This window comes from Entelurus aequoreus, linkage group LG16, assembly GCF_033978785.1.
Source record: "Entelurus aequoreus isolate RoL-2023_Sb linkage group LG16, RoL_Eaeq_v1.1, whole genome shotgun sequence".
Classification (NCBI taxonomy): domain Eukaryota; kingdom Metazoa; phylum Chordata; class Actinopteri; order Syngnathiformes; family Syngnathidae; genus Entelurus; species Entelurus aequoreus.
The window spans coordinates 41,795,583-41,812,497 of record NC_084746.1 but is presented as its reverse complement, the minus strand read 5'-3'; the positions used below and the strand labels follow the sequence as shown (position 1 = coordinate 41,812,497).

The 16,915-nt window shown below is 37.1% G+C and overlaps 1 protein-coding gene across 1 annotated transcript in view; it reads right to left on the bottom strand.

Annotated features, from left to right (window-relative positions):
* The window catches only part of mmp16b (matrix metallopeptidase 16b (membrane-inserted)), a 55,592-nt gene that overhangs the window by 27,293 nt on the left and 11,384 nt on the right, over window positions 1-16,915 (bottom strand). The window contains exon 3 of the mRNA XM_062022887.1: window positions 15,645-15,761. Within this exon, the coding sequence (XP_061878871.1) occupies window positions 15,645-15,761 (117 nt within the window). The remainder of the gene's footprint in view (window positions 1-15,644; window positions 15,762-16,915) is intronic.

Sequence of the window (16,915 nt, the reverse complement as noted above, 5' to 3'; positions counted from 1 at the left end):
CGGATAACAGAGACTCTAACCAGGAGGACTTTTGACTTCGATACACAGACGCCTGTAGAGAACTGGGACAACACAGACTCTTACCAGGATTACTTTGATTTGGATGACAAAGACGCAGACGTGCTACTGTGAGTATGCAGCTTTGGCTTCTAAACATTTGATCGCTTGACCGTATGTGCGCAACTTTTTTTTGCGTATGTACGTAACTTTTTTAAAATATATAAGCTTTATGAACCTTGGGTTAGGTGAACGGTCTTTTGGGCTGAGTGATTGTGTGTGTTGATCAGGTGTTTGAATTGTATTGGCGTGTTCTATGGAGCTAGGAGCTAGCATAGGAGCTAGGAGCTAGCATAACAAACACGCAGGTGTTTTTATGCAGGATTAATTTGTGGCATATTAAATATAAGCCTGGTTGTGTTGTGGCTAATAGAGTATATATATGTCTTGTGTTTATTTACTGTTGTAGTCATTCCCAGCTGAATATCAGGTCACCCCCGGCTCTCACAGCATCTTCCCTATCTGAATAGCTTCAACTCCCCACTAGTCCTTCACTTGCACTTTACTCATCCACAAATCTTTCATCCTCGCTCAAATTAATGGGGAAATTGTCGCTTTCTCGGTCCGAATCTCTCTCACTTCATGCGGCCATCATTGTAAACAATAGGGAACTTTGCGTATATGTTCAACTGACTACGTCACGCTACTTCCGGTAGGGGCAAGCCTTTTTTTTATCAGATACCAAAAGTTGCAATCTTTATCGTCGTTGTTCTATACTAAATCCTTTCAGCAAAAATATGGCAATATCGCGAAATGATCAAGTATGACACATAGAATAGATCTGCTATCCCCGTTTAAATAAAAAAAATCATTTCAGTAGGCCTTTAAGTTCTCTTAGTTCAATTTATATTTGCATGTCTCTTGACATATCATCTGTATGTAATATTGGCTGCATTTCTAATAGTTGTTTGTGTGCGATGTTGTTTCAGACCACAGCAAACGTTACCCAGCTTGCAAAGATTGTAATAAATCCATTAGAAGAATGCCTGCCATTTCCTTTCATTCGGACACACACATCTATACTTCTGCCGTTCTAAGACAGTAATTTCCAGGAGTTAACTCACCCTCTGAGAAGCCTGCATTTTGCTAATAATTTCGAATGTTGTAAAAATGTGTAAAATAAATATTACATTTCAACATTTCTGTCAACAAAGATTTGCGTCAGCCTGCAACACATAGTCATTTTGATAGTTGACTAATGTAGCTAATATAGACGCTTACCTCATGTTTTGTCTTCATAACAAAGACTATAAAATTGGGACCCATTACCTCCCTGCTTGGCACTCATCATCAAGGGTTGGAATTGGGGGTTAAATCACCAAAAATGATTCCCGGGCGCGGCCATCCGCTGCTGCCCACTGCTCCCCTCACCTCCCAGGGGGTGATCAAGGGTGATGGGTCAAATGTAGAGATGTCCGATAACGGCTTTTTTGCCGATATCCGATATTCCGATATTGTCCAACTCTTAATTACCGATTCCGATATCAACCGATACCGATATATACAGTCGTGGAATTAACACATTATTATGCCTAATTTTGTTGTGATGCCCCGCTGGATGCATTAAACAATGTAACAAGGTTTTCCAAAATAAATCAACTCAAGTTATGAAAAAAAATGCCAACATGGCGCTGCCATATTTGTTATTGAAGTCACGAAGTGCTTTTTTTTTTTTAACATGCCTCAAAACTAGCAGCTTGGAATTTGGGACATGCTCTCCCTGAGAGAGCATGAGGAGGTTGAGGTGGGCGGGGTTGGGGGCGGGGGGGTAGGGGGTATATTGTAGCGTACCGGAAGAGTTAGTGCTGCAAGGGGTTCTGGGTATTTGTTCTGTTGTGTTTATGTTGTGTTATGGTGCGGATGTTCTCCCGAAATGTGTTTGTCATTCTTGTTTGGTGTGGGTTCACAGTGTGGCGCATATTTGTAACAGTGTTAAAGTTGTTTATAAGGCCACCCTCAGTGTGACCTGTATGGCTGTTGACCAAGTATGCGTTGCATTCACTTGTGTGTGTGAGAAAAGCCGTAGGTATTATTTGACTGGGCCGGCACGCAAAGGCAGTGCCTTTTAGGTTTATTGGCTCTCTCTACTTCTCCCTACGTCCGTGTACCACTCCGTACAGCGGCGTTTTAAAAAGTCAAAAATTTTACTTTTTGAAACCGATACCGATAATTTCCGATATTACATTTTAAAGCATTTATCAGCCATTTATCAGCATTTATCTGTAGTCAAATGCAGGGAATAATTTCGCCACACCTAGTGTGTGTGTGACAATCATTGGTACTTTAACTTTAACTTTTAATTATAACACTTATATAAGACTTTTAAAGTCATTTTGATAGTAGGCTAATATAACCAATACAGACACTTACATCATGTGTTGTCTTCATTATAACATACATTTTTTGCGGCTCCAGACAGATTTTTTTTTTGTATTTTCGGTCCAATATGGCTCTTTCAACATTTTGGCTTGCCGACCCCTGAGGTAGCAGATGCAGCTATCGATAACCAAACCGAGGTTTACCGTTTCAAACCCTTAGTCAGCTAAACAGAACTGTACAACCTGCAGGAAACAAGACCCTCCCTATATGTCAAACAATTTACTTCAGTTTTATAGGGTAACAAGTTTCCTTTTGAAATGATGGCGAGAGAAGAAGTTGACACAACTATTTCAAGGCTGGCAGCGTTCAGTGAACTTTTACACAGCGCTCTTTATCGGTGCCTGGCAGGCAGAGAGGAATTGGGAATCTTTTCTCTCGCTCTCTGACTCTCTCACACTACCTCTCTCTCCCTTCTCACGTCGCCCGTCTTCATGAATAAAGTGCAGTCACTGGCTCAGCACTGATTGACATTCTATTTGGGGAGCTCTCTCATCAATTCAAATTAAGGGAGGGAAGGATTTGAATAAATTGACGGCATTATCGTCGACGGCTGCTGAAACCTGTCAATTTAGCAGCCGCGCCGCAGCCTCGTTTATCGGCCCTCCTCAGAAGCCATTAAAAAGGAGGGGTAATCAGGAAGAGATAAGATGAGAGTTGGGAAAAAAAAAATTCTGCTGAAATTGGGATTTCTGCGGTCAGGAACTACAGTCCTACATGCACTGGCATAGGAACCGGAGGGGGTGGGTTGGGGGTGCTTGAGGGGGTGGGTTGGAGGACGTGTCCCACCCAAAATTTATACCGCAGAGGACAAAAACGTTTTGATTTTGAAATCTTTAACTCCCATGCTTTCATTTTGAAAGCGCAACGTTAGAATAATACATAATGTTGGATACAGAGAACATACAAATCCTTTATTTATTGAATCAAAGATACTGCAATTCCACGACATAGTGAATTTGCAAACAGCTAAAATGATACACAAAGCAAACTGTAACCTGCTACCCAAGAATATAGAACAATTCTTCTCAACAAAAGTGGAGAAATATAATCTTAGAGAAAAATTTAATTTAAAACATTTGTATGCACGTACAACACTTAAGACCTTCAGCATATCAGTATGTGGAATTAAATTATGGAATGGATTAAGCAAAGCAATCAAACAATGTACTAATATGATCCACTTCAAGAAACTCTTCAAACTTAAAGTGTTTACAAAGTACAAAGAAGAAGAACCATGATAAACATTCTGAATTTATTTCATCCATTCATTCATTCTCAAAATAATCTTACTCATCTCATCATATGAAATATAACTTACTTCACCAATTATTATTTATTTATTTTTATTGAGATTACTTATGGAGTATATTGTGAATAAATTGAGAACAGGAAGTGAACAAAAGTTTTAGCAACTGTTATGTAAAAGAAAAAAGGTAGGATTAAATAAGCTCTGCTTCTTCCTACTCCTTTTTCGAAGATGTTGAAAAGAGAAACTGGAAATTGTGATGTATCATGTTGTATGCTTGCATGTTCAAAATGAACTTAAACTCAAACGCGGCGTCAAGTCACTGGGCCGCACCTTTACTCAGCGGCTCTGACTATAGCGCAGGGTTTCTCCAACAGTGGAGAACGGAAGATTTTCATTATTTGTGTCTACATTCTAGTAGTCATGTTAGAAAGATACCCAAGCCTGCAGCTAGATGCACCTGCTCAGTGGCCTTGTGGTTAGAGTGAGACTGGAAGGTCGTGAGTTCAAACCCTGGCCGAGTCATACCAAAGACTATAAAAATGGGACCCATTGCCTCCCTGCTTGGCACTCAGCATCAAGGGTTGGAATTGGGTGTTAAATCACCAAATGATTCCCAAGCGCGGCCACCGCTGCTGCTCACTGCTCCCCTCACCTCCCAGGGGGTGAACATGGGGATGGGTCGAATGCAGAGGATCATTTCACCACACCTAATGTGTGTGTGTGACTATCGTTGGGACTTTAACTTGAACTAAACAAAAGGCTCCCTGTTCTACCCAGTTGAAGTAGTAAGTACACGGAAACACATTTGTACAGAGCTAACAGAGGTGAAGAGATGGGGAAGTTTGTGACAGGGTTGAAAAGAAAAAAAAAGAGTGGTCGTCAGCAGAATGTATAAAGAATATAACTCACACGGTGTGTTGTGCAGATAAGAAAATAAATATGATGAAGTTCTCAATGGTAATTAAAATCAAGAGGGGTCGCAGGTGATCTTTAAAACTGTGTAGAGAAGGTTGCCGTAAATATGGCTTGTTTACAACGTCTTGCCGTTAGTTTGTATTCAAATTTAGAAACCATGTGAGTGAAGTCATCCTAAAATCACTCATCCTTTAATTGCCAACTCTGTCAGTGTTTCCAAGTAACGTAAACACTAGCTAACATGTTTTGTCAACTAATTTCAGAAAAAAATAAAATAAATTGGAACAGCAACAGAGTTTACTAGGGGGGTTTTTTAATAGTAAGCTAACGTCAGTGTAAGTAATGGTTACACATCACAAGGACAACACCTAATCTTAGAATCAGTAAACATGTATGACATGATATTAGATACCATGTGCACTAATTTTATTAGGGGGATGACAGAAGCAATGCAACTTGGAGAGACGAGCACAGGTGAACGCTGAGACCAGAGGTGTCCAAACATTTTCCAGCGAGGGCCACATTGAGAAAAACTGAAGGTTCCAAGGGCCACTTTCATACACTTTGTATATGAAAAATACTCCAACCAAAACAGTGTAGGTCAGGGGTCACCAACCTTTTTGAAACCAAGGGCTACTTCTTGGGTACTGATTAATGCGAAGGGCTACCAGTTAGATACACACTTAAATAAATTGCCAGAAGTAGCCAATTTGCTCAATTTACCTTTAACTCTGTTATTATTAATAATTAATGATATTTATCTTTGTGGAAACACTGATCATCTTAATGATTTCTCACAATAAATACATATAGAAATAGATAAATATCAATATGCAACACTTTATTTTTATATTTTCTCTAAGTGCACATTTTTCAAATTGAACATTTTCAAATGATCACTTCTAAGACAGTCTTGTGAAATCACAATATCCCATTTTAACTAGCTAGCCACTAACATTTTTTAACAAATCATGAATTACTTTGCACCATGTTTGTACAAATAATAACTCATGTAAAATACAAAAGTAAACTCTCAAATTTTTAAATCATGTCACACTTTGAACTGGACACCAAATCTGTTATCTATTTCTTTGTCAGTTAGTGGGAAGCCTGGCATTGCATGCTGTTAACTAGTGTGTTGTACTCTGGTGTGTAACTTGACACTGCAACTCTGAGTGAGTCTTGCAGATGTGCATCAGTGAGGCGTGTTCTGTGTTTGTTCTTGATGAAGTTCATGTCAGAAAAGGCTGATTCACAAAGATAAGATTTGTCCTCATTGTTTGCGGAACCTTCTTAATCTTTTGGACATATTTTCACAGCAATCTGGCCTTAAGCTTAATTATGATAAATGTAAAATGTTAAGGATCGGAAATCTAAAGGGAACGTCCTTTCGAATGGAATGCAAAGTGCCTGTTTTGTGGACAGATGGACCAGTTAACATACTTGGTGTTGTTGTCCCAGAAAATCTGGAATATCTAGGCTCAGTAAATTATGATTATCAACTAAGAAAGCTGGACAAAATTATGCAATTATGGAAAGGGAAATCCCTAACCTTGTATGGTAAAATGTCTATTGCCAACTCGTTAATTATTCCTCAATTTATTTATTTGTTTTTGTCATTACCAGCTCCATCACAAAACTTTTTTAAGATTTATGAGCGGAGGGTCTTCAATTTTGTCTGGAACGGCAAACCAGAAAAGATTAAAAGAAAGGTTTTGTACAAAGAGTATGAATATGGGGGCCTGAAACTTCTCAACCTTGAAGCTATGTGTCTGTCTTTAAAAGCATCAAATGTTCCAAAGATGTATTTAAACATTGAGTGGTACACAAATGTCCTGTTGGACAAAAAACATGTACTGTATCAAAAGAAATTGTATCCTTTTTTACAAGTGATCCCCTCCCAGAGAGTCTGCTGGGAAACATGGCGGGGTTCATAAAGGAAACAATCCACTCATAGTGGTGTTTTCAATTTTATGTGCCAGAAAAAAGAGACGATATTTTGCAGCAGGTAATATGGATGAACTCTAATATTGTAATAGATGGAAAGCCTTTCTTTTGGAAAAATATGTTTGAAAGAGGATTAATTTTTGTCAATGATATTATCAATGAGAATGGTAAAATTATGAAGTATGATGAATTTAGAGCTATGTATGGTGATGCTTGCTCAAGGTTTTCATTTTAACAACTAACTGGAGTAATTGGGAAAAGATGGAAACAAATAATTAATTATGGAACTACTAAATTATTAGTCTGTAAACCTCTAATAAGAAATTCTAGTTGGCAAAAAGGAACTAAAATAAATAGAAAAATATATAATTTCTATTTAATAAAGAAATCTTTGAAGGCTGCCTCATACAACACAAATGGAAAATGGGAGGACTTTTTTGACTGCCCGTTGCCATGGGATGCCATATTCAAACTAATCTATAAAACCACTATCGATGTGCAAAATCGTTATTTTCAAATTAAAATTATTTATAACTTCTTACCCACAGGGAAAATGTTAAAATTATGGAATATGACAGAGTCAGATGATTGCCGATTTTGTTGTCAGGAGCCTGAATCCACCCTGCATTTGTTTTAGTATTGTCATATTGTGTCTTTGTTTTGGGTGGAAGTTAAAAAAATGTGTTTAAGGATTGGTTTGTTTATGAAGCTTAATGTGGTTTCTGTTATTTTAGGAGAGTTCATTGACAATCATGATTTAGTCAATTTAATTATAGTACTCGGTAAAATGTTTATTTTTAAGGCCAAAAACAGATATTCACTTAGTATTACTTTCTTTAAAACATTTATTCAGTATTTTCTAACTTTAGAAAGTTACATGGTTGAAAACGATAATGATGCCAAAAAACATTAAAAAAAAGATGAGAAGTCCCCAAAGGCTTATTTTGAAAGTATAATTATGTTTATAGATTATATGATATCTGTTGTTGTGTTCCCTAATTTGAGTGACCTGGACATAATCTGGACTGTACATAAATGCTTATTTTGAAAATGTAATTTTGTTTATAAATTATATGCAATCTGTTGAGTTCCCTAATTTTTTTCTGTGTACATGAATGAAGGTGTGTGTTGCTGAGTCCGACTTGGACATTATCTGGACTGGGCCTGGTTTAAAAAACCCTTTAAACAAATCTAATTTCATTGACAACCTGGTCTGTTGAAGATAAGGCCCTTTTTTAAAAAAATAAAATAAAATAAGATAAATAAATAAAAAACATTTTCTTGGATAAAAAAGAAAGTAAAACAATATAAAAATAATTACATGAAAAATAGTAATTAATGAAAATGTTAGTGGACCAGCAGCCTATACAATCATGTGTGCTTCAGGGACTGTGTCCCTTGCAGATGTGTTGTCTATGTTGTGGGAACCAGAATATTGGTAGCAGAAAGAAATAACCCCTTTTGTGTGAGTGGGTGTGGATGAGTGTGCATGGGGGAGGTTGTTTGGGTTGATGCACTGATTGAAAGTGTATCTTGTGTTTTTTCTATGTAGATTTAATTAAAAAAAAAAAAAAAAAAATATTTTTTATTTTTTTTAGAACAGGCCCGCGGGCGACTCATGTGGTCCTTACGGGCGACCTGGTGCCCGCGGGCACCGCGTTGGTGATCCCTGGTGTAGGTGAACATATGCTAACATTTGAAAAATACTTCTACATCTTAGCTTTGTGTTATACATAACAAAGCAATAAAATCCTTCATGATTATTTTAATAATGATTTTATTTGTATTTATGTTAACTGTGCTCTAAAGTAAGCTTTTTTTTACTAATATTGCTGTTATACCGTCAACTGAAATGTTTTTGAGGGCTTTAGTACACTCAAAAACATATCATGTCTTCCAAGAAATTTGTACACTTTTTCATCATGACAGGACACACGGAAATGATCAAAGACCTTATAGAGTAAGACGCTCAGGTTGTTGGCCATTTTGGTTTTCAGGTCCCATTTTTGGGGGATTTGGTCCCGTTTAATTTTTTTATAGTTTTTTATTCTAATTTGGGACCTGTTTAGTTTGATTTTATATTTGATTTTATATTTTTTTATTTCAAATATGCAAAAAACAAGAGCAAGCCTTATCCAAACAGGGCTATAGCCTTAAGAGCCATTATAACAAAATGAAAACAATGGAGAATAATAAACGAAAAAACAAAAAACAAAATGAGCATTGGACTTTCTTTTTTTTTTTTTTTTACATATTTGAAAAGGAGTGAGAAGAAGTTTACACTTATATAATCCCACCCCTTTTCTTTAAATCATAAATTAGATTAAACAAAAATTGAGCTGTTTGGCCACAATACTGTGGCCAAACAGCATGGTGGTGGTAGTATTATGCTCTGGGCCTGTTTTGTTGCCAATGGAACTGGTGCTTTATGGAGAGTAAAAGGGACAGTGAAAAAGGAGGATTACCTTCAAATTCTTCAGGACAACCTAAAATCATCAGCCCAAAGGTTGGGTCTTGGGCGCAGTTGGGTGTTCCAATAGGACAATGACCCCAAACACACGTCAAAAGTGGTAAAGGAATGGCTAAATCCGGCTGGAATAAGGTTTTAGAATGGCCTTCCCAAAGTCCTGACTTAAATGTGTGGACAATGCTGAAGAAACAAGTCCATGTCAGAAAACCAACACATTTAGCTGAACTGCACCAACTTTGTCAAGAGGAGTGGTCAAAAACTCAACCAGAAGCTTGTGGATGGCTACCAAAAGCGCCTTATTGCAGTAAAACTTGCCAAGGAACATGTAACCAAATATTAACATTGCTATATATATTCTTTTGACCCAGCAGATTTGGAAACATTTTCAGTAGACCCATAATAAATTCATAAAAGAACCAAACTTCATGAATGTTTTTTGTGACCAACAAGTATGTGCTCCAATCACTCTATCACAAAAAAATAAGAGTTGTAGAAATTATTGGAAACTCAAGACAGCCATGACATTATGTTCTTTACAAGTGTATGTAAACTTTTGACCACAACTGTAAATAATATATAATATAAAAAAATATACATGTGTGTGTGTGTGTATATATATATATATATAAATATATATATATATATATACATTCACACACACATACACATTTATATATATATATATGTATATATATATATATGTGTATGTATGTATGTATTATGTGTGTGTGTTTGTGTGCGTGTGTGTGTGTGTGTGTGTGTGTGTGTGTGTGTGTGTGTGTGTGTGTGTGTGTGTGTGTATATATATGTGTATGTATATGCATATGTGTGTATATATATATACACTACCGTTCAAAAGTTTGGGGTCACCCAAACAATTTTGTGGAATAGCCTTCATTTCTAAGAACAAGAATAGACTGTCGCGTTTCAGATGAAAGTTCTCTTTTTCTGGCCATTTTGAGCGTTTAATTGACCCCACAAATGTGATGCTCCAGAAACTCAATCTGCTCAAAGGAAGGTCAGTTTTGTAGCTTCTGTAACGAGCTAAACTGTTTTCAGATGTGTGAACATGATTGCACAAGGGTTTTCTAATCATCAATTAGCCTTCTGAGCCAATGAGCAAACACATTGTACCATTAGAACACTGGAGTGATAGTTGCTGGAAATGAGGCTCTATACACCTATGTAGATATTGCACCAAAAACCAGACATTTGCAGCTAGAATAGTCATTTACCACATTAGCAATGTATAGAGCAGGGGTCACCAACGCGGTGCCCGCGGGCACCAGGTCGCCCGTAAGGACCAGATGAGTCGCCCGCGGGCCTGTTCTAAAAATTAAAAAAATTTAAAAATTAAAAAAAACAAAAAAAAACAAACAACTAACTATATTTTAAAATAACTTTTTAAATTAAATCTACATAGAAAAAACACAAGATACACTTTCAATCAGTGCATCAACCCAAACAACCTCCCCCATGCACACTCATCCACACCCACTCACACAAAAGGGGTTATTTCTTTCTGCTACCAATATTCTGGTTCCCACAACATAGACAACACATCTGCAAAGGACACAGTCCCTGAAGCACACATGATTGTATAGGCTGCTGGTCCACTAACATTTTCATTAATTACTATTTTTTATGTAATTATTTTTATATTGTTTTACTTTCTTTTTTATCCAAGAAAATGTTTTTTATTTATTTATCTTATTTTATTTTATTTTTTAAAAAAGGGCCTTATCTTCAACAGACCAGGTTGTCAATGAAATTAGATTTGTTTAAAGGGTTTTTTAAACCAGGCCCAGTCCAGATAATGTCCAAGTCGGACTCAGCAACACACACCTTCATTCATGTACACAGAAAAAAATTAGGGAACTCAACAGATTGCATATAATTTATAAACAAAATTACATTTTCAAAATAAGCATTTATGTACAGTCCAGATTATGTCCAGGTCACTCAAATTAGGGAACACAACAACAGATATCATATAATCTATAAATATAATTATACTTTCAAAATAAGCCTTTGAGGACTTCTCATCTTTTTTTAAATGTTTTTTGGCATCATTATCGTTTTCAACCATGTAACTTTCTAAAGTTAGAAAATACTGAATAAATGTTTTAAAGAAAGTAATACTAAGTGAATATCTGTTTTTGGCCTTAAAAATAAACATTTTACCGAGTACTATAATTAAATTGACTAAATCATGATTGTCAATGAACTCTCCTAAAATAACAGAAACCACATTAAGCTTCATAAACAAACCAATCCTTAAACACATTTTTTCAACTTCCACCCAAAACAAAGACACAATATGACAATACCAAAACAAATGCAGGGTGGATTCAGGCTCCTGACAACAAAATCGGCAATCATCTGACTCTGTCATATTCCATAATTTTAACATTTTCCCTGTGGGTAAGAAGTTATAAATAATTTTAATTTGAAAATAACGATTTTGCACATCGATAGTGGTTTTATAGATTAGTTTGAATATGGCATCCCATGGCAACGGGCAGTCAAAAAAGTCCTCCCATTTTCCATTTGTGTTGTATGAGGCAGCCTTCAAAGATTTCTTTATTAAATAGAAATTATATATTTTTCTATTTATTTTAGTTCCTTTTTGCCAACTAGAATTTCTTATTAGAGGTTTACAGACTAATAATTTAGTAGTTCCATAATTAATTATTTGTTTCCATCTTTTCCCAATTACTCCAGTTAGTTGTTAAAATGAAAAGCTTGAGCAAGCATCACCATACATAGCTCTAAATTCATCATACTTCATAATTTTACTATTCTCATTGATAATATCATTGACAAAAATTAATCCTCTTTCAAACATATTTTTCCAAAAGAAAGGCTTTCCATCTATTACAATATTAGAGTTCATCCATATTACCTGCTGCAAAATATCGTCTCTTTTTTCTGGCACATAAAATTGAAAACACCACTATGAGTGGATTGTTTCCTTTATGAACCCCGCCATGTTTCCCAGCAGACTCCCTGGGAGGGGATCACTTGTAAAAAAGGATACAATTTCTTTTGATACAGTACATGTTTTTTGTCCAACAGGACATTTGTGTACCACTCAATGTTTAAATACATCTTTGGAACATTTGATGCTTTTAAAGACAGACACATAGCTTCAAGGTTGAGAAGTTTCAGGCCCCCATATTCATACTCTTTGTACAAAACCTTTCTTTTAATCTTTTCTGGTTTGCCGTTCCAGACAAAATTGAAGACCCTCCGCTCATAAATCTTAAAAAAGTTTTGTGATGGAGCTGGTAATGACAAAAACAAATAAATAAATTGAGGAATAATTAACGAGTTGGCAATAGACATTTTACCATACAAGGTTAGGGATTTCCCTTTCCATGATTGCATAATTTTGTCCAGCTTTCTTAGTCGATAATCATAATTTACTGAGCCTAGATCTTCCAGATTTTCTGGGACAACAACACCAAGTATGTTAACTGGTCCATCTGTCCACAAAACAGGCACTTTGCATTCCATTCGAAAGGACGTTCCCTTTAGATTTCCGATCCTTAACATTTTACATTTATCATAATTAAGCTTAAGGCCAGATTGCTGTGAAAATATGTCCAAAAGATTAAGAAGGTTCCGCAAACAATGAGGACAAATCTTATCTTTGTGAATCAGCCTTTTCTGACATGAACATCATCAAGAACAAACACAGAACACGCCTCACTGATGCACATCTGCAAGACTCACTCAGAGTTGCAGTGTCAAGTTACACACCAGAGTACAACACACTAGTTAACAGTATGCAATGCCAGGCTTCCCACTAACTGACAAAGAAACAGATAACAGATTTGGTGTCCAGTTCAAAGTGTGACATGATTTAAAAATTTGAGAGTTTACTTTTGTATTTTACATGAGTTATTATTTGTACAAACATGGTGCAAAGTAATTCATGATTTGTTAAAAAATGTTAGTGGCTAGCTAGTTAAAATGGGATATTGTGATTTCACAAGACTGTCTTAGAAGTGATCATTTGAAAATGTTCAATTTGAAAAATGTGCACTTAGAGAAAATATAAAAATAAAGTGTTGCATATTGATATTTATCTGTTTCTATATATATTTATTGTGAGAAATCATTAAGATGATCAGTGTTTCCACAAAGATAAATATCATTAATTATTAATAATAACAGAGTTAAAGGTAAATTGAGCAAATTGGCTACTTCTGGCAATTTATTTAACTGTGTATCTAACTGGTAGCTCTTCGCATTAATCAGTACCCAAGAAGTAGCCCTTGGTTTCAAAAAGGTTGGTGACCCCTGCTCTAAAGGATATCACCACATGGGCTCAGGAACACTTCAGAAAACCACTGTCACTAAATACAGTTCGTCGCTACATCTGTAAGTGCAAGTTAAAGCTCTACTATGCAAAGCGAAAGCCATTTATCAACAACATCCAGAAACGCCGCCGGCTTCTCTGGGCCCAAGATCATCTAAGATGGACTCATGCAAAGGGGAAAAGTGTTCTGTGGTCTGACGAGTCCACATTTCAAATTGTTTTTGAAAATATTCGACATCGTGTTATATGACCAAAGGGGAAGCGAACCATCCAGACTGTTATCGACGCAAAGTTCAAAAGCCAGTATCTGTGATGGTATGGGGGTGCATTAGTGCCCAAGGCATGGGTAACTTACACATCTGTGAAGGCACCATTAATGCTGAAAGGTACATACAGGTTTTGGAACAACATATGCTGCCATCTAAGCACCGTCTTTTTCATGGACGCCCCTGCTTATTTCAGCAAGACAATGCCAAGCCACATTCAGCACGTGTTACAACAGCGTGGCTTCGTAAAAAAAGAGTGCGGGTACTTTCCTGGCCCGCCTGCAGTCCAGACCTGTCCCCCATCGAAAATGTGTGGCGCATTATGAGGGTAAAATACGACAGTGGAGACCCCGGACTGTTGAACGACTGAAGCTCTACATAAAACAAGAATGGGTAAGAATTCCACTTTCAAAGCTTCAACAATTAGTTTCCTCAGTTCCCAATCGTTTATTGAGTGTTGTTAAAAGAAAAGGCCATGTAACACAGTGGTGAACATGCCCTTTCCCAACTACTTTGGCACGTGTTGCAGCCATGAAATTATAAGTTACCGTAATTTCCGGACTATAAGCCGCTACTTTTTCCCCTCGTTCTGGTCCCTGCAGCTTATACAAGGGTGCGGCTTATTTACGGCCTGTTCTTCTCCGACACCGACGAAGAGGATTTCGGTGGTTTTAGTACGCAGGAGGAAGACGATGACACAATGATTAAAGACTGACTTTTCATATACCGGTAGGCTGGTTATTTTGATAACGTACAGGCGAGCACTTTGTGTTACTTTGCACCGTTATATTATTTGTACTCTGCACGAATTCTGTTCGCCATGTCAAAGATGTGAAAGTTTGATTGAATGATTGAAAGATTTATTGTTAATAAATGGGACGCTTTGCGTTCCCAAACAGTCATCTCTGTCCCAACAATCCCCTCCGTGGTAGCAGGAACCCCTATATACTACGGTAATTACACATCAAAACCCTGCGGCTTATAGTCGGGTGCGGCTTATATATGGAGCAATCTGTATTTTCCCCTAAATTTAGCTGGTGCGGCTTATAGTCAGGTGCGGCTTATAGTCCGGAAATTACGGTAATTATTAGTTGCAAAAAGAAATAAAGTTTATGAGTTTGAACATCAAATATCTTGTCTTTGTAGTGCATTCAATTGAATATGGGTTGAAAAGGATTTGCAAATCATTGTATTCCGTTTATATTTACATCTAACACAATTTCCCAACTCATATGGAAACGGGGTTTGTATGTGTGTATATATATATGTGTATGGGTGTGTGTGTGTGTATATATGTATATATATATATATATATATATATATACATATATATATATATATATATATATATATATATATATATATATATACATATATACACACACACACACACACATATAGGACATGGATGTTTAAAAAAATAAGTAAAAAATCTGCAATGTGGTGAAGCAGCAATATAGCAAGGGACGACTGTGGTGAAATATGTATTAGCCTGGTATTTTTAAAAACGTTTTAAACAAACAATTTTAACAATGGGAAGAACTGCAATATAGTCAGGGGTGAGGTAAAGTCATAATAATAAAAAAATATATTGTTGATTTTAATGGAGAACAAGTGAGGACTGATGTTAGATTAAGTAGATTTTTTTTAAAGGTGCGATGTTAAACTCTTTCCTATGCCATTACCTACATGGTGAAAATTGTTTGTTGCGGGGTATGAAAAGGAGCCGCAAGCTATTTGCAGGCTGGAAATAGAACATAATGGCTGCTGCTGCTGCGCTAACACACATACACTCGGGCACACACACTCGGGCACACACACACACGCACAAATGAATGTGTTAAATCCCGCCTGTGTGACGCTGACTATATATTCCTGCGTGTCACCATGGCAACACGTTCTCAGAGGTTGACAGTGACAAAAAATACATCACTGGCACACATGCCCCCCCCCCCCCCCCCCCACTCCTCCCCCCATTGTTAATACAGCTAAGCCTCAATGGTTGCCATGGCAACTGCATGCTCCATCTCTCACCTGTAGGTGATATGCGTACGCTGCCACTTCTGTCCTGTCAGCGCGTATCTTCGCCTCCGTGACCTCGAAGCACTCTTGAGTTTATCTGGATTGCCGCAGCGGGGCCTTTGCATCCAACTTGAAATAGAGAAGAAAAGCAAAAAGAAGGAGTGTCAACATCCATCTACTATAGTTGACATAAGCTTACTATTTGGTTCCATTCATGACAAAAAAATGAGGACACCCCTATATGTTTATTATTACCTGCCAGGGGGAGCGATCACATTAATAATATGACATGCGGTTGTTGTTCGTTCATGTGCTTGTATATGAGCTCGACTTTGTGGACTCAATTTGTCCCATTTTCTATTGTGTAAGATGGTGCTTATCATGAATAACTGGCAGGACATTAGAGAAGCGATGGCATTCAAGATAAGTGTTGGCCGTGTGCATGTGTTCATGCAAAACATAAAGGTTGATTATATTACTGTCCATGTCTACTGTGGGTGAGTGCATGTGCTTGTACATGAGTGAGCATGCCATGCATGGGCTTGACTTGTGGATTATTGTGAGTGTTTTAGTCTGACTTTATTGTGCATGGTGGCAGTTATCATTAATAACTGGCAAGAGGAGTGCTTGCATTCATTAGATGACATGTCATGTTGGGTGCCTGCTTTGACTTTGAAGAGTATTGTGATTCTTTTTTATGTATTTCTATTGTGCAAGGTGGCAATTATCATTGATATCATTGATCATTAATTATATTACATGGCTACATTGGGTTCATGCAAGAGCAAGCGTGCTATGGGCTTTGACTTTGCAAATTATGGAGTGTTTACGGACTGTTTTGTCTATTTCTATTGCACAACGTGGTAGTTGTAATTGATAACTGGCGGGAGTAGCGCTAGTATTGATTTATTACAGGCTTATTCAACTGGCGGCTCACCAAAGCTTTTAATTTGGCCTGCCAAACATCACCCAAATAGGCTTGATGAAACAATTAAAAACAGGGTTGCTGATGTATGCAGTACTTGCGCTACCCCACAGGGGGCAACAACGAAGCATATGTGTCACAATGAAGCAGCAGTGGGTGAGCAGAAGAAGATCGCACCTTGATAAACATTTTTAAAATGGCGAGAATCAGACTTTTAACAGCGACTGGACAACAAAGTATGAATGTATTAAAATGGCTGACTTTGTGATGTCTTTTGTACTCGTGGTCGCGTTGTTTTTGGCCGTTTAACTCTGGCGATTGAAACTGGTTAATTGCATGTAACGCTGAGTTTGACCAG